This window comes from Dreissena polymorpha, chromosome 8, assembly GCF_020536995.1.
Source record: "Dreissena polymorpha isolate Duluth1 chromosome 8, UMN_Dpol_1.0, whole genome shotgun sequence".
Taxonomy (NCBI): Eukaryota; Metazoa; Mollusca; class Bivalvia; order Myida; family Dreissenidae; genus Dreissena; species Dreissena polymorpha.
In genome coordinates this window covers 65,208,468-65,228,153 of record NC_068362.1, presented here as the reverse complement: position 1 = coordinate 65,228,153, position 19,686 = coordinate 65,208,468, and the positions used below count along the sequence as shown (strand labels likewise).

The window sequence follows — 19,686 nt, the reverse complement described above, 5'->3', positions numbered from 1 at the left end:
CATGTGTTTCTATGATTACCAGTGAAATGAGTATTTGATAATTCAACAAAAACTATTAATAAACTCCACTTGTTTATTTTTTATTACTAGAAATGAATAGTCATTAATAGTTTTGTTTGTGTAGTTTACGTTTTTTTTTTGTATTTTCTCTTATGTCGAATATCTTTTCACACCAACAACATAGTGTGTGATATCAACAAAACTCGACAAAACTGGCTGTGACATAAAAAAAACTAAAACTTTTAAAACCAGATTAAAACCTAAAGCTGTATTTTGACTATTCGTTCGTTTTGATTATACACATTTAGTTTGATGACTGTCATCTAATAATCGCAAAAGCATAACTATTTATATATGTAGTCGCTAAAGAGTAATTTGAAAAAGACTATAAATGACAAGACTTAAACATAAAATCATAAAAAGTAGCCATACCATAAACTCAGGGTTAACACGTTTAACAAATGACATTAATTAAATTTAATAAACTGTGCGTTTCCAAGTAAAGTCTTTATTTAAACACCCTTTCCAAAACGAAACGATAGACCTTCATTAAAACTTAAAGTGATATTATGCGCATTTTTCACTGTTGAATTGAGCTGAAAAGAATTAACAGGTCAAAAGAGTTAGTTAAAATGTGGAAACTGACCAATTATCTGCAACTCATCTTGCTACCAGTTGTTTATATTTTTTTTTATCATATTCGATATTTTACATGATTGTACAGTCCACTAAGCCGAGCGGAACTGTCTTTTTATTAGGATTGGAGTTAATGTTCGTGTGTCGTATGAATTGATATGAACGAATCTGCACTAAAACTTCTTTCTCTTTCCGGGATATTGTTTTAGTATGTTAATGCTGCATTAAGAAATATACGTGTATATGAAGTGAAAACACCAAAAATAAACAACGGTTGCGATAGACACCTATAAACATAGCATATACTGTTAGATGAGCATAATATCACTTTAAGTAACTAAGAGGAAAACAGTTGTCTCTTCCTACTCGGTGACTGATAGACGGTCTGTATTGAAACTAGCATGTATAACGTTTTACAAATGAAGAAATTACATTTAATTGACTCTATTTTCTCAAGAAGAGTCTGCATTTAGGTTTTTGAGTGTCAAACCGTTTTAATTATTATTCTTTATCACACAACTGATTGAGAAAGCTTTTTTAAAGTTATTATCATTTAACTTTGATGTTAAAAAAGAATACTGTCTTTGTAAGAGATAAATATGATTCATGCTTTGCATTAAACATGAACTCTCATTTGTGGTTTATCGATTTCTTTCGAGATGCTATAATTTCAACGCTTAGAAAAGTTGTTAGCGACACATATGCGTGAAAATGGGTAACGTTGTAACTACGAAACCGTCGTGTTCGTAAATATTCTTTGCTTGTTTCATTTATAGCTGTATTTCCATGGTACATTCATTATAGCAGTATACTATAAACAATATAAAGACTTTCTCAAACTTTTCATCTTGCAAAGCCGTGTTTTGTTTCTTTGTTCCGTACTTTTATTTCCATCATTTTGTAAAAACAAAGAAACCAGTCTGTACACTTTCTAACAGTCTGGCCAAATGTTGAAAATACGGAATGCTCCCAGTCTCTAATAGAACAAGGGAGATCACTGTGCAGAAGAGTGTCCGTATTTTAGCTTGATTGCTCCGCAAATAGCACTGACAAGTTTATCGCGTGTCAACATCTGGTTTTGTAAAACTTATTTACGGCTTTAATACAATGTATTTTTTGTATTCCTCGACCCCACTAGTTGTTCACAGACAATTTAATTGAAAAAAAATCAGTTGCCCTGACAAGAAAATGTACGACTCGGGTAACTCGGACATTTGATTTTGCCACCCCTGAATATATTAGTTTAAACTAGATGGCCGAGTGGTTTAAGCGGTTGACATTTTCTCCATCGATCAGTGGTTTGAGCACAGTAGATGATTACTTATTTTCTTTCTTTAATTTTGTTATTGTTTAATACTGGAGCTATTTCGCTAAAATGTTTATATTTATCAATCATATACATGTAATGACAAACTTCAAATCATGCCACAATCTCTTAAAAGGTCTCTTTAAAGCTTTATTTTCTTAGTCGTTCAATCCTAAATATGAAAGAAGTACCACGCGACTGTGTTAACCAGGTTACCGCTGTATTAGATATTTAAACAATATAAAGACCATGTGAGGTTTATGCTCCTGCTTATTGCACTATTTCAACTTCGACCAAAGACGAACAAGAATACAAGAAACACATAATGTTTGCTCTAAACGTAATATTATTCAAATGTATGCGATATAACGATTATATCGCATTACATTGAATGATAGGACGTTTAGGGTAAATATGTTGCATCTCTACTTAGATCAGATAAATATGAGTTCAAGACCATTATTTCCTGGTTTATTTGTTTTATTAAATGCATTTTCAGGGACTAGGTACGCCATGCACAAAGTTTCTATAGATCTAATATATATGAGCTTACATTCCATGTAATGAAATTAATTAATTAGAAAGTAGAATTATCCATGCTTTTTACTGTTTGTCCGAAATAATTTTATGGATAGTCACAAAGAAAAGGTATACCACATTTAAAAGTGTTAATTGTATCGCGATAACCAATAACATTTATGCCGCATCGGTAAACACGAAACTGTGTTTTCATTTGCTGCGTTAATTTAATAGAATCCTGATTGCAGTTTACTCATTGTCTATAATCATATACTACCATACAAGTATGATAAAAACATACTATAAATAACTAATAATAAATAACTATACATAATACAAAGCACATTATTCAAGAATATAAACTTTTTTATGGCTAGAATCTTAAATAATTACAATTGTAGCTCACACTCTTTAAATGAAGAATGATGGAAATAATCCACATACATAAATAATTGTATGACTGACTTTTTTCTGAATAATATTTTTTTTTCATGTAAATTATTGTTAGTAAGGTATACTTTTTTTTAAATTGCAATATTTTACCGCATACAGTATTTTCATACTTTAACATCGAACTCGTATAATCATCACCACCAGTCCGTTAATATCGAAAACAAGCAAATCATCACTGTGAAACAATACTTCGCTTTCAACTATCCCGACTAATCATAATTTGTTAATCAACCATTAATTTTATAGTTGAATCCGAGTTGAGATGTTGATCATATTTAATAAAGACACTTTTAAGCTTGCACTTATGTTTTCAAATTCGATTATGTTCGCAGAATGATTTGTTCGCTTTAGTTTAAAAAAAGGTAACGAAAACAGAAATATCGCAGCAGTTGTTATCGTAAAATGTATTTATTCCATGTGATTTATACTAATATTCAGACAATTATATTTGTTACGACAGCTTTTATAATTATTTAGATTTCGCGTTGCTTTTGTTTAATAATCAAATTTTATTTAACAAGTACAGAAAAAAATACATGAGATGCTTATCCACGAGGGGTTTACAACTAGGTTGTAATATAGACAATAACATATATTAACAATAAATAATAGTTTTAAACATTCTCAAGTTTGTGGAATTTCTTTTATATGGAATGTATTTATACAGGATTCACATTGTATATAAAAACAGTATACACAATGAACATTACTTGACAAAACTGGTTGTTACATCAGAGAAGACTGAAACGTTATGTAATCATATACATGTAATACATGATATCGTTTTTTTCTCTTAAAAATCTGGAAATTCAATTCGATATTCGCGGTTGATGTTTGCATAACGAACGCGACATATCGCGATATTATCACCAGTTCGATTGTCGCGGTTAGCCTTCATTATACAATATTTATTCAAAAGATATGATATTGTTACGGCTGTTAACGTAAAATATAAATATTTATATTACGACGAAAGTATGTGTTTGGTTGGCGAGCATAAAGTCGAAATAAATTGGTAATTTGAATAACTGAATGCAAATGACAGTCTGACCATTAAATTTATTAAGGGAAAAATCTCTAATTAAATCAATTCTTGCGAGTACGTTGCAGATATTCTCATAAATTGATCTTAACAACTTGTTTAAACACTAACGTTACTTTATTCTCGAGCTATTATACAAAGAGCGATATTTGATTATAGACCGTTCAATCATACAAAAGTTATTTGTCTATATTTTACACTTGCGGTAAAATTCTATGGATTTATTTAATTAACCCGATACGATTTATGTCCCAGTTTTCCCAAACATAATTTATCGTAGCAAATTTAGCTTAAATCTGGATACGACTTCACATCATTTCGCCCGTTGTCTAAATGATCGTTGTGGGAAACACAAGTGACTCGGCATTCCGCTCTCTGCATTCTTTTCTTCTATCGGACAGTCTCAAGGCTCGCTTAGTCTCTACCCAGTCCATTCTGTGATGGTATGATCCCATCATTTCCTTGTCTGTCTCTCTTCCTCCCTCCCTGAACTGTGCCTTGTAGCCATGTTTTGGCAATTCCTGATGATCGTGAAACTTACGCATTCTACTTTAGTTGCCGTCTTTTGACAGTATTCAGCAGATCATCGTAAGGTCCGATGGCCTTCTTGACTTCCGACTACCTCGTTGGTGATTTGGTTTTTGTTTGAGATGCCCCTGAGTCTTAGTAAACATCTCATCCCCATGGCCTGTATACCTCTCTCCGAGTCCAGTGTAAGTGTGATTACTCGCGGGCGTACACAATTATTGACACGACTAGTGCGCGCAGCAGTCAAGATGGTCTTCAGTCTTGTGAGCGCTGCTATGGTTGTGCGACAGGCGAATGTTTCAGGGGCATAGATTCTGTATCAGTGACAATTGCTACCAGATATTTGAAGCTGTTGACGGTCTCTAGGATTTCGTCAAAGATCATTATGTCAGTGCTTATGACGTCGGTGTTGTTGGTCATTGGTTTGGTTTTGTCTGCACCGATATTCATGTCGAAGGCTTTGGTGGTTTTGTTGTTAAACTCTTTTCGCGTCCGGCTAGGTTATCTATGCCATCGGCAAAAAGATCGTTGGATAAGACAGCAACGAGTTTAAAAAAAAGTTATTAACACTATTAAAGTACCAGTAAACTGAGGATATTTGTTGGATTCGGTGGAATATCGAATTTAATTCACGAGTTATCATATAAAATAATATTTTCTGTGATCAGAAGTGAATTAAAATCGATATTCTACCGAATCCAACAAATTTTCTTTTTCTTTTCTGCATTTTTTACCGTTCATTTACAGTTGTTACGAATTTAACTAAAGAATTTCGCTGAAATAATAACGTCATTTTGTCAAAAATATGACGTAATTTCACAGTAAAACAGTGAATAGTATCGATAGTTTTCACTGTTATTTTTCACTGTTTGAAACAATGAATTATCAGTTTTAATTCACTGATATTTCGCCATAAACCAACGGAAAGCATAATCTTAAATGGAATAGTATATATGATAATTTACATACAATGAGGACGTTATACTTTAATACGGTATGTCGTTTTTTGACTCGAGCCAAAAGTTGACACATTTATTTCCACTCTGCAAATGAATAAATATAAATACCACCGTTATATTGTTTGAAAAATGTGGTGTTGATCCGACTTTGACAGAAATATAGTTCGAGAATGTTGAACCTATCCTGGGGTTTATTCTCATGTGTAATGAAATAATTAAACTTCGAACCAAGTTGAATGCAAACAGATGATGCGAATAAATAAAAAATAAACTTCTTATTGAGTGACGGGTAAATTTTGTTAAGCTTTACTCCTAACCGATTTGTTCAGAATCAATTTTCCATGATATGAACCATTGCAATAAATGCACTTTCATTTATTGGATATCGACACTTCTTTTGTGGTGTTTATTTAACATGAAATTGATATTAGTTTATGTGTTTATAGCCATTTTAAAAGTATTTTTATGTTGAATAAACCAATATTTAATTAGTTCGCCCTATTTGGATAGTCACAAATAAGAACGTGATACAGGATACGCACACCATTTTTAGAAGCGTTAATTGTATTTCGATATCCAATAACATTGAAACCAGATCGGTTAACACGTATATTTTTTTAATAATCAGCGTTAATTTAATAAAGAACTTACGACAATTTGCTAAATTTCGATATTTAAATAGTTACATAAATTTATAATTAGTCAAACAGCCCATAACTGCAAAAAACACTGTAAATAATTAAGGAATATACTCTATACGGCAAGATTAACCTATCGGTCAAACAACACTTATTGAACGTAATATAATTTAAAAAAAAACAACAAAAATATATAGCAGTTTGAATGGCTTTTTATACATTAATTATTGTTTGATGTCAATTGAATGGAAATTAAGAAACTATGTAGATAATAATTTCATTTTCAATTTATTTATTTATATATATATTCAGACGAAAATATTTGTTTCGTTGGCGAATTATCAAATTGCATTGTACGAGTAATGCATAGTAGCCACGAAGTAAATACAGTGTTTCTATGATCACCAGTGGAATAAGTATAAAATAATTCACCAAAAGCTATTAATAAACTCCACTTGTTAAGTTTTGGACAAGTACCACACATCTATAGTTATGAATAGTTGTATTTGTGTTATTTACAATGTTTTTGTATTTTCCTTTAGCTCGAATATCTTAATACGGTTTCACACCAATATCAAAGTGTGCGCAATCAACAAAACTCGACAGAAACTGGCTGTGACCTCAAAAACACACTAAACTTATTAACCTATCATCCAGATTAAAACCCATATCTGTATTTGGACCATTCTTACTTGATTTTACATACATGTAGTTTATTATATAACAGTCATCTAATATCGCGAAAGCATAAACAATAATATACACGTTCGTAGTCGTTAAAGAGTAATTTGACAATAAAAATAAATGACAATACTTAAATATAGCATCATATAAACGTACCACTCCATAAACGCATGGTATAAATGTTTAACCAACGACGCTCATTAAATTTAATAAACTGTGCGTTTCCAAGCACAATTTTATTTATGCAACCTTTACAAAATGAAACGTAAGACCTTCATAAACACTTAAGTAATTGAAAGGAAAACAGTTATAAATTCCTACTCAGTGACTTACATATAAATACATTCTTTATTGACACTAGTTTTAAAAAAGTTACCGTGCAAGTTATTCTTTGATGTTTGTTTATCGCGGTTACTGACTATTTGAAGCGTGCTAAAACATTAAACAGTAATAAGCAAAATATCGTTCTCTAGACATATTGATGAATTGCCTTATTTTTGAATGTATACGTTAGTATCTGCACGAAGAATATGCTTTAGCAAAGTAGCTGAATACACCTCTCAATATTATAAAGAAACTTATGGCATTTGTTTGTAAATATACAGATTTAGTCAGCTAATACCTTAGTTAAAAGCCAGGTTTTTTCTTTTTTTTTTCTTGCACAAAAACGATATTGTGCATATATTAAAAATATAAGGTTACACAAATACAGTACACGGTAAGTCAATATAAATATTCGCGCAAGAACCCATGTCTCCCTTTTGTGAGAAAAAATAAATAGGTATTTCCCGTAAGTACATATGGTTTATAACAAAAATGCTTATTGGGTCGAAATTGATGATTTATATTAAATTATATATGGTTTACCATTTTGTATTTAAGGATAGTAAATACAGAACGGTGAGTAACGTACGATTACTAGTAATCAAATACATATAAAACAAAACTGTTTTTAAACTGCATAATTAAAGATTTTGTCTTTAAGCATATAACACATTCTCAAAATTGTAAAGGTGGTTTATTTTATTTATATTTAATGATGATATAAATATAAGAACAACCAACAATCTTGGCATAAAACTAAAGTCTTATTTCCTTTGTCCATTTAAAACTAACAAAGACGCATTTGATCCAAACTACACAAATATACATACATTGAAAATTCAGTTGAACCAGCTCCTTGGAAACATTATTAAACACAGCAAACATTCTGAAACAGTTTTGCAAGATATGAGCAAAATGAATTACCAAGAAAATTCGTTTGATATATATGCGGTGAATGAGCTAAGCGGCGCATTGTTCTTATTTTAACTCGAGCAGCCGCTCGTTCAGATAATAATTGTCTCCCTTTTAGGAGAAAAATAATTCAGTATTTCTGTTAGCACATAAATTGTGTCAAAAATGCGTTCGTATTGCAATATCTTGGTACGTAATTATATTGTTTATCATTTCTGTATTTCACAACGTCGATATTTGTGAGGTAAGTAGAACGCTCTTATAAATAGTAATTAGCAAGTAAATAAACATACTGTAATGTTTTTAACTGCTCGATTAATTTTTGTTTCAATAATTGAACGTATTGTTCACCGTAATAATGCTGTTAATTCTAGTTTTATTTAAGGGAAATATAATTATAAGCACACCAGGCAATGTCGAGGAAGAACGAAATACTTATTTACGCTATTAAATTCAAGAGTTTGAAAAGTTTACTAAGATATGAACGATACGACTGCCCAAGGTTATTCGTCTGATAGACAAGCAATAAATGCATAAAATGTGGTTAAATACACTGTTATATTTTGTTTGAAATTTAGAATAGGTGTTTCAGAGCTGTAATGTTTTTTTTAATAAATTGAATATCAATGTAAGGATATACAAATATTATATTTTAACATTTTAAAATTTACACTTTTTATATTGTTTTTATTTGATTCGCCTTAATGACAACTATACAGTATAAGAACCTGTCAAAGATAATATCATTTACAAACATCATTAGACTATTTCGATTGATTCACACGCGTTACAACTCGCGAAGAAGTTTATTGTTTCCATTCTGCGATAAAATATATTTAGGAATTTGCCGAAGCCGCTCATAGCCTACTCGTTTAATGTAATAAATCAAAGCGCTGATGGCAATACAGTTGTTTGCTCTTTCAATGTATTTTATTTATAATCACCGGAAATGAAGTACGACTCTTTAACGTAGGCAAACCGAACGGCAATGAAAAGTGCAAACACCAATATAATTTACTTTTAATTGTCTTCAGTGGTAATATTTTACAAAAAAAACATCAAGGAGGAAACTCACATTTCATTTACAATCTATAAAAGTTAGTTTTTTCAGAATTCTCACAAGTTCCACGTATGATTATAAAGATGACGCTTTGTTTAAACAAGAAATCTCTTAAAATAATAAATTCAATGTATATCATAACTTAAACATAATGTTAGAAAAATCACGTTTGTTTTATTATTAAATTTACAACAAAATTATTATTTGTTGTTGTTTTTGTCACTTATAAGTCGCAACTTCAAGATATAAAATGTGTGTTATTAAGTGCACTATTTAAAAAACACAAACAACTGTTCGAACAAATAAATATACTACGGGAGATAACATCATTTGTGTCCTCACATGGCTAATTATGAGTTAATGTTTCTAACGTTTTTTATATTTGGTATTTTAATATTTGATTAACACGCAGTTTTATGTTGACACATTCAAATCACGTTTTTTGGGCCGCGTTCTGCGAAAATGGGTCTTATGGCGTCTGGGCAGGAGCTGCGCTGTCCATTATAAATAACGCAAGGTTTCTTAGTCTCATTATGTATCACTTTACTAGACGGCGATATGTGTTGGCTTTAGCTATGCTGGCCGCATATGGATTAAGACCCATTATCTAATAAATCGGATTTAAAAAAAAATCTCTTTGCGACTTATCATTTTGACCATCTACGCACAATACTTAACGATAGAAAATGGAAGTTAAAATTGTGTTATTCATAGCAAACTGGCAAATTTCGGTAGCCTATTCAGTCTTCGAAGAAGGATTTCCATACCGACTAACCGATTACGGCACATATTTGTAGTTAGATAATTCCGTCGTATCATGACTCAATAGTGATTGAATAATTTGGAGGGTTTGGTTGTTACCGCGATATTTTGATATGACGAGTATCTCTTGTATATAGTATGAAACGCGTCTTAAACTATATTAGTACGTATGGCCGAGTGGTTTAAGCGGTAGACATTTACTCCAATGATCAGTGGTTCGAGCCCAGTTAAGGATTACTACTTTTCTTTCTTTAGTTTTATTATTATGTTATACTGGAGCTGTTTAGTTAAAATGTTTATATTTATCAATTAAAACATGTATTGGCAAACTGTAAAACATTCCAGAATCTGTGAAAATGTCTCTTTTAAAGCTTTATTTTCCAAGGCATTCAATCTTAAATACAAAATTATCACCATGCGCTTGCGTAACCAGGTTAATGGTGTATTAGATAATTAAAAAAATATAAACACCATTAGAGGTTTATGCTCCCGCTTATTGCAATAGTTTTACTTCAAACAAACACGAACAAGAAAACAAGAAACCATTATTGGCTATTGTAAACGTACTATCAATCAAATGTATGCGATATATTTATTATATCGCGTTTATTTGAATGATATGACCTTTGGAGTAAATATGTTGCATCTGTACTTCGATCAGATAAATATGAGTTATAGATATGAATCTAGATATGAATTGTCGCTTTGAATTGAATTGAATTATAAAGGGAAACTATTTAGTATATTGAGACCTAAACGCAAACCTGGCCTAGTCACAAAGGAGCTGTATTTACAGAAAATTATTATTTTTGGGGTGGGGTATTACGCGTTTTGGCAAAGTTCACGGAATAAATGCGTTTGTTTCATGAATTTAATGAGCATTGTGAGTTTTTAAGAAAACAATGCGTTTTCAGAGGAAAATAAGAGGAAAAACGTACAAAAGCTCGTCTTGAGCATCTCAAATCGCAATATTTTGTGCTGAAAGAACTCATGAACACGTTTTAATAGTTGTTTACTTCTTTTTCTACAAAGCTTGTAACACTATTGCAGTATTTTTACCGATTGTTATTATTTAGGGTATTCGTTTTACTCCTGAACGCCCGTTATAAATCAAAGCTCCGACCGCGAAAGCCAGCTGGCTTATCAGGCGTTATAATAAAATGCATTTTCAAGCATTTCTACGTGAAAGATCGGTCTTAACTTTGGCATTCACATAGAAAATAGGTTTATAAGTATAGCAAAGTGCTTATTTTTCGCGATGTTAACAGTAAACGTTGTCTTTTAGGTTACAACATACTAAATACTCGTTTCATGTAGGGCTGTACTCTCTAAAAAAATAAAATAGTTGACTCGATGGCATGTTTTACATCTTAAACTATTGTTCGGGTTTTATCTATCGTAGGTAAGGGTAGGACATAAATAGGTGTTCACGACCGAATCCCTGAAATATGAATACATTGAATGATAGGACGTTTAGAGTAAATATGTTGTATCTCTACTTCGATCAGATAAATATGAGTTCAAGACCATTACTTCCTGGTTTATTTGTTTATTAAATGCATTTTAAGTGATTGGATATGGATATTTATGTATTGACGGCATGGACATAGTTGCTATTAGTCTAATATAAACGACCTTACATTCAATTTGTTGGCCTGGATTATTTATATAGATAGCCACAACGGAAACGTATACCATATTTAAAATATATAATTGCACTGTGATAACATATAATATCTATACCGAATCGGTAAACACGAAACTATATTTTGATTTGCAGCGGTAATAACATAGAAGCCTGATTTGAGTTTGCTCATTCTTCGTTTTCGACAAAACCGACTGATCATAATTTTCTAGCAGCCATTAATTTTGTATTTGTACTCGAGTTAAGATTTCGATAAGGTTTGCTATATTTGATCATGTTCACTAAAGTAACTATTAATTGTGTGCTTATGTTTTCAAAATCGTTTATGTTCGAACAAATAATTTGTTCGCTTTATTTTATTTTTTTAAAGCCATTATATTGTATCACTTGTGATCGTAAAATGTATTTATTCCATTTGATAAATACTAATATTCAGACGATATTATTTGTTATTACATCTATTAAACATGTATAGGTTTTGTGCTGCTTTTGTTAATTGATGAAATTTTATTTAATAAGTACACGAGTTTAGCATCCACGAGGCGTTTCCAACTATGTTGAAATATATACAAATAACATATCTTAAACATAAATACTAGTTGCAATCATTCTCAATTGTGTGTAATTTATTTTAGATTAAATGTCTTCAATAAGAATTAAAATCATGTACAAAAACAACACTGTGTTCCCAATGAACATCACTTGACACAACTTGTTGTTACATCAAAAGCAGACAAAAACGTAATGTAATCGTGTTATAAATAATATCGTTTTTACAAAGTTATCATAAATAATTATACGAAATATCAGTTCTTTGTTACAAACCAAAAATGATAAGACGGTCAGTTAATTAACCTTACCTATAACCAAATTTATAATCATACTTTATTATATGTATATTGTTCCATTTAAAGTATACTTTCGTATTCATGTATACCAAACTAGGAAAAAGCACCATTAAACTTCGTTAAAAAGGGCACCGGTGTTATAGATAAACATAAACACCCTTCGTATCGCAATATTTTAACTTCGATCAAAGACGAACAGGAAAACAAGAAGCAAACGTATCGCATAAATGTATACGATAGTAGGATTAAAGTATTGTGTGGCTTTACTTCGATCGGATTGGTCGCCGTGGCGTTTTATATATGATATTCGCCAAGCGATCGGGAGGTCACGGGTTCGATTCAAACTGTAAGAGCGTTCTTTAAATATCCCCTCCAAAAAAACAAGTACTGGTTCTACCCAGGCCCAAGACTCCTTAAATAGTCAAATTGCGTCGCTTCTTTTAATTCCAGTTTCATTTAATGTGGATGTAATTTTAAGCAAATGAAGCAATAGTGGGGAGGGATGGGAAATAATGTTTATAAAATGTCTGTGTAACTGTCGAGTTTAAATTTAAAAGTGTGTATTTGATCTGAGAGTTTGAAAAGTTTCATAAGATATGAACGATACGAATTCCAAATGTAATTGGTCTGAGAGTCATGCGATAAATGTATAAAACGTGGTTAAATATACTTAGATAAGTTTTTTGCAATTTAGAAAGGGAGTTGATTTTTATTTTTATAAAAATATGTTAATCACAATTTCAGGATAATAAAATATTATATCTGAACATCTTTAACTTTACACCTTTTTAGATTATGTTTATTTAATAAGCTTAAATTAAAACTAAAAATAGAAAAACAACCCGACAAAGTTCAGTGTAATTGAAAAACATCATCAGATCATTTTTATAGATTCACCCGCATTACAGCTCGCGAAAAAGTTGTTTTCTTTATGCGAGAAAATATCTTTCGGAATTTCGATATTCGTTTCTTTAATAAATCAAAGCACTGATGGCAACGCAGTTGTTGGCTCTTTCAATGTATTTTATATCACGGTCACCGGAAATGTGGTTCGACTTTTCAACGTACGCCAGTCAAACGGCCTGGATCCGATCACTTGTCATACCCTTACAGTAAAAGGGCAACGTCAAGTTATACGAGAACTACCGCACCATCAGCAATAATCGATCGAAAGGTAAGGTCGTGGAACTGCTGATCGAAGAGCATGCTGGATTTAGAGCTGGGCGGAGCCCTTTGGAACAGATCTTCAACAGCAAAATCATCATTTAGAAATACTTGCAATACCAACGTGAACTCTTCCTTTACTTTACGAAAGCGTAAATTAATCGTGTAAAAAATGGTTTCGTTTTTCTCGATAAAATCTCGAAATTCAATTCGATATTTGCGGTTAATGTTTGCAGTACGTTCGCGACCTAGCGCGATATTTTCACCAGTACAATATTCGCGGTTCGTCTTTATTATATAATAGGTTAACAAAAGCTATACTTTTGTAGCAGCTGTTTACGTAAACAAATGAATATTTATATTAAAACGAAAGTATTTGATTTATTGACGAGCATAAAGTAAAAATAAAACCGCTCAATCACAAAACGGTTATTTGTCTATATTTTACACTTGCGGTACAATTAAATAAAAATGATGAAAAGTGGATTTAAAAACTTTTCCCGATACAATTTATTTCCCAGTTTTCCCCAACATAAATTATCGCAATAAATATATGTTAAACGTTGGATACGACTTCACATAACTTCGCCGGCAGTCTGAATGGCCGTTGGGGCACCACAGATGAATTGCCTACCAGCTTTCTGCATTCTTCTTGTATGTTAAACAGTCTCAAGGCCTCGCTAAGTGCTAACCCAGTCCATTCTGTAATATTATCTTCCCATCGTTGCCTTTGTCTTCCTCTCTTCCTCAATCTCTGTACTGTGCCTTTCTTGACTCTGTTTCTGACTTCCTCTTTGGTGATGTTGTCTGTGTAGGGTATGCTCAGGAGTCATCTAATCTCCATTGATAGTGGGTGAACGTCTCTCAGTGTAAGTGCCCATAACTCGCAGAAGTACAAAAAAGTGGACACGACTAGGGCGCGGATCTGTCTGACTTTTGAGCTGATTTCTTTGTGTCTGTTCTTCCAGATGGTCATCAGTGTTTTGAGCGCTGCTGTTGTTGTGTGGCGAGTATTTCAGGCATTAATCCTGTATCCTCGAAAACTGCGCCAAGTTATTTGAAGCTGTTGACGGTTTCTAGTTTTTCGTCCCAGATCCTGATGTCATTGCTGGTGCCGTCGGTATTGCTGGTCATCAGTTTGGTTTTCTGTGATTTGATCGTCATCCCGAAGGCTGTAGAAGTTTTGTCCTGTCGCTCCACTAGGTTGTTTAACTCCTTTCGCTTCCGGCTAGGCCATCAATAACATCGAAACATCTTGTCAAGATGATTGGATAAAAAAGCTACAAAAACACACTTTATGTAATTGAAAATATACAAGAGCCCGTAACATGAAATAACATTTATGATAATTAGCATACACGTGTTGCCGTGTAACAGAAGGACATTTAACTTTAATATGGTATGTAAAACAAGGACACGAGCCACGAGTCCACACATTAATTGGACATATAAATGCATAATTTGCAAACTTACATCTTTAAGCGCTGCAAATAATATGTCAATTGTTCGCCTTTTATTTCATTCTGCAAACAAATCAATAAAATAGCATAGTTACATTATTTGATAACTGTGCAACAGCTTTGATTAAGCCCTCACACTCTGAACTGGGGATTATGCTCGTGTGTATTAAAATAATTAAACTTCGAACCAAGATGAATGCAAAAACAGAAAACACTTGTTTACAATAAATAAAAAAAACAACTTTTTATTGAGTAAGTGGTAAATATTGTTAAGCTTGACTTCAAACATATATGTTCAGAATCAATATTCCATGATTTAAAAAAGGGCATTATATGCACTTTCAGCATTTGGATATTGACACCTTGTTTTGTGGTGTTTACTTAAAATGAAATTGATATCATTAAATAATTACGAGCTTATATTCCATGTAAAAAAATCGCGAATGGCGTAGAAACGACTGTTAATACATGTGTATCTATGATTACCAGTGAAATGAGTATTTGATAATTCAACAAAAACTAATAATAAACTCCACTTGTTTATTTTTGATTACTAGAAATGAATAGTCATTACTAGTTTTGTTTGTGCAGTTTACGTTTTTTGGTATTTTTTCTTATGTCGAATATCTTTTCACACCAACAACATAGTGTGTGATATCAACAAAACTCGACAAAACTGGCTGAAACATAAAAAAACTAAAACTTTTAAAACCAGATTAAAACCTTAAGCTGTATTTTGACTATCCGTTCGTTTTGATTAAACACATTTAGTTTGATGACTGTCATCTAATAATCGCAAAAGCATAACTATTTATATATGTAGTCGCTATAAAGAATATAAATGACAAGACTTAAACATAACATCATAAAAAGTAGCCATACCATAAACACAGGGTTAAAACGTTTAACAAATGACGGTAATAAACTTTAATAAACTGTGAGTTTCCAAGTAAAGTCTTTATTTAAACACCCTTTCCAAGACGAAACGATAGACCTTCATTAAAACTTAAAGTGATATTATGCGCATTTTTCACTGTTAAATTGAGCTGAAAAGAATAAACAGGTCAAAAGAGTTAGTTAAAATGTGGAAACTGACCATTTATCTGCAACTCATCTTGCTACTAGTTGTTTATAATTTTGTTTATCATATTCTCATATTCGATATTTGACATGATTGTACAGTCCTCTAAGCCGAGCGGAACTGTCTTTTTAGTAGGATCGGAGTTTATGTTCGTGTGTCGTATAAATTGATATGAACGAATCTGCACTAAAACTTTTCCTCTTTCCGGGATATTGTTTTAGTATGTTAATGCTGCATTAACAAATATACGTGTATATGAAGTGAAAACACCAAAAATAAACAACGGTTGCGATAGACACCTATAAACATAGCATATACTGTTAGAAGAGCATAATATCACTTTAAGTAACTGAGAGGAAAACAGTTGTCTCTTCCTACTCAGTTACTGAAAGACGGTCTGTATTGAAACTAGCATGTATAACGTTTTACCAATGAAGAAATTACATTTAATTGACTCTATTCGTTCAGGAAGAGTCTGCATTTAGGTTTTTGAGTGTCAAACCGTTTTAATTATTATTCTTAATCACACAATTGATTGAGACAGCTTTTTTAAGGTAATATCATTGTAACTTTGATGTTAAAAAAGAATACTGTCTTTGTAAGACATAAATATTATTCATGCTATGCATTAAACATGAACTCTCATTTGTGGTTTATCGATTTCTTCCGATATGCTATAATTTCAACGCTTAGAAAAGTTGTTAGCGACACGTATGCGTGAAAATCGGTAGTTATAGCTACGAAACCGTCATGTTCGTAAATATTCAGGTCCTTCTATACCGTAACGCAAGGTTCTCATTGTATTAACCTGTTTCCAATTAATCAATAATTTGCTTGTATTTGAGGAAATTTTAATAGCACAAATATATTAAACAGTAACTTGAGAAAGGCATTTTTCTTAGTTTAACTCGATCAGCCGCTCACTCAGATAATTATTGACTCCCTTTTTTGAGTAAAATAATTCGGTATTTCTGTAAGCACATAAATTGTTTCTTAAAATGCGTTCGTATTGCAATATCTTGATAAGTAATAATACTGTTTATCATTTCTGTATTTCAGAACGACACGAATTATAGGGTATGTAGATCTCTCTTATACATATTAATTTTACTATACATATGATTAACTTTTGCATTTAAGAAATGTGTTTTCTCAATCATTGAACGTATTGTTAACCATGTCAGTCTGCAAAACGAGTTTAGTGAAAAACGGGTTGTTATAAAAAATGCACATTGCAATAAAACACTGCAACCCGTTTTGCTATAAAATTATTCACCTCTGGATATTCTTCACTTAATTCCCAAATTAATGAACATAACTTCATATATACATTCAACCTTTTTTCATCATATTTATGTTAGAGACAATATTTAAAACTTTCTCTTTAGCGTTTCAAATCACTATGAACCAAGTAGATATATGTGATGATTTTATTGCGAAACGGGTTGTTACACAAAAATTCACATTGAAATAAGACATTTCAACACGTTTTTCCATAAATTATTGCATTGTTGCGTTATCTTAACTTGAGTACAAAATTGTTTGAAGTCACTTTTGATACATATTCTGTGTTGTTTTATCGTATTAAATCTCGAAATTCATCACCTTCCATGCTGTTTAATTTTTAGTCTGAACTCACAGTTTTGGCAATTTTTTTATACAATTTTATTTAAATACAACACTTGAAACTCCATTTTAGCATGTCCAATCCATTTGCATTAATTAATACAAGAGTGATGATTTTATTGCAAAACGGGTTATTTGCAAAACGGGTTGTTATAAAATTTTCACATTTCAATAAGACACTCCAACCCGTTTCGCAATAAGATACTCCAACCTGTTTTGCAATAAATGTATTGCAAAACGGATTTGTTGCAAAACGGGTTCTTGTAAAAAATTGCAATAATACACGCTAATCCGTTTTGCAATAATTTATTGCAAAAAGGGTTTATTGCAAAACGGGTTGTTACAACGCATGTCTCCCTGTTGTTGGAAAAAAAATAATACGTATTTCCCGTAAGTACAGAATGTTCATAGCACATATATTTATCGTATCGAAATCTGATGAGTTATATTAATGTGGTTAACCATTTTGTATTCAAGGATACGGATAACAATCCGTTGAGTAAAGTACGGTTACTAATAGCCAAATACAAATCACAATAAACTGTATTTAAACAGCTTTATGAAAGAATTCGTCGTTCAAGCATTTTCACACATTCTCAACAATGGTATGGCAGTTTATTTTATTTACATTTACTGAAGATATAAGAAAAACCAGAAATCTTGGGAGAAATACTTTGTTAAACTAAAGTCTGGTTTCATATGTTCATTTAAAACTGACGAAGACGAATTCGATCAAAACTACAACAATGCACAAAAAATGGGAAATTCAGCTGAACCAGCCCGAGAGAAAAATAATTATACACAGCAAACATCTCGAAATAGTTTTCTAAGATATGAGCAACATGAATTGCCAAGATAATTCGTTTGATATATATGCGGTGAATGTGCATAACAGCGCGTAATGGTATAACTACGATTACTCTTGTATGTGTTTGTAAATTAACAGCACAATACTGGTTCTTCTGTTCTTTAACGCCAGTTTCTCATGGAATTAATTCGTCGCCAATAAATCAATAGTTTGCTTGTATTGGAGGAAAATTAAATAGCACAAATATACTATAAAGTATCTTGAGTAATGCATTTTTCTTATTTTAACCCGATCAGCCGCTCGTGCAGACAATAATTGTCTCCCTTTTGGGAGAAAAATAATTTGTATGTAGGTTAGCACATACATTGTTTCTAAACATTGTTTTGCAATAGCTTTATAAGTAATAATACTGTTTATCATTTCTGTATTTCAGATCTACAATACTTGTGAGGTTAGTAGATCACTCTTTAAAATACTAATGAACAAGTAAATAAACATACTGTAATGTTTTTTAACTGCGAAATTAAAGAAATCTGTGTGTTTTTTATCCATTATTTTGAGAGATTTTGACCTTCATCAAAACTTAAGTTATTGAGAGGAAAACTGTTTTATATTACTACTTTCTTATTTTCGAATGTGTACATACTGCACATAGAATATGCGTTAACCAATTTAGTAAATGCACCTCTCATTATGTATATATATATATATATATATATATATATATATACTCATACTGGGTTAACTATAGGGTCTGTGATATATTTCCGGAGTGTTGGGTACTTCCCTTTCCCATGCTAGTATCCAACTGAAAAATAGCGTGTTTTATGCGAATTACCTTCAACAACCTATATATAACTCGAAACTTAATATATCTAGTTATTTCTGCAGACAAATAACATATACATTTTTTTACTTTAAACCTCGTATCTGGGTCCCCATGACCCAATTATTTTTTTATATATGTATACTCTGTGATACTTGATACCGACATACCGGGTCCCTGAGATAGTGTCACTTGAAATACGAAACATTGTTTGCTAAAAAATGAGTTGGCCTTGAGCATAGTTATATCTTGCGACACTCGCATTAGAATTGTGGTTAAGATCTTCTCGACCTCAAACTTTATATATTAAATCCTCACGATCAGATGTGTTTGTATTTGTGTGGCCTATGCATGAATCGCTCTGCATGGTTTCCTTGCATTATACATTTAATAACATTTTGAGTC

At 31.7% G+C, this 19,686-nt stretch overlaps 1 protein-coding gene across 12 annotated transcripts in view; it reads left to right on the top strand.

The window, feature by feature from the left end:
• The window catches only part of LOC127842803 (tripartite motif-containing protein 45-like), a 203,529-nt gene extending 184,569 nt beyond the window's left edge, over positions 1-18,960 (top strand). For all 12 annotated transcript variants that reach the window (XM_052372535.1, XM_052372536.1, XM_052372531.1 and 9 more), the window contains 2 exons: positions 17,081-17,098; positions 18,889-18,960. In XM_052372535.1, coding sequence (XP_052228495.1) covers positions 17,081-17,098; positions 18,889-18,945 — 75 coding nt within the window. In that variant the 3' untranslated portion in view covers positions 18,946-18,960. The remainder of the gene's footprint in view (positions 1-17,080; positions 17,099-18,888) is intronic.
• The last annotated feature ends 726 nt before the right edge of the window (positions 18,961-19,686 follow it).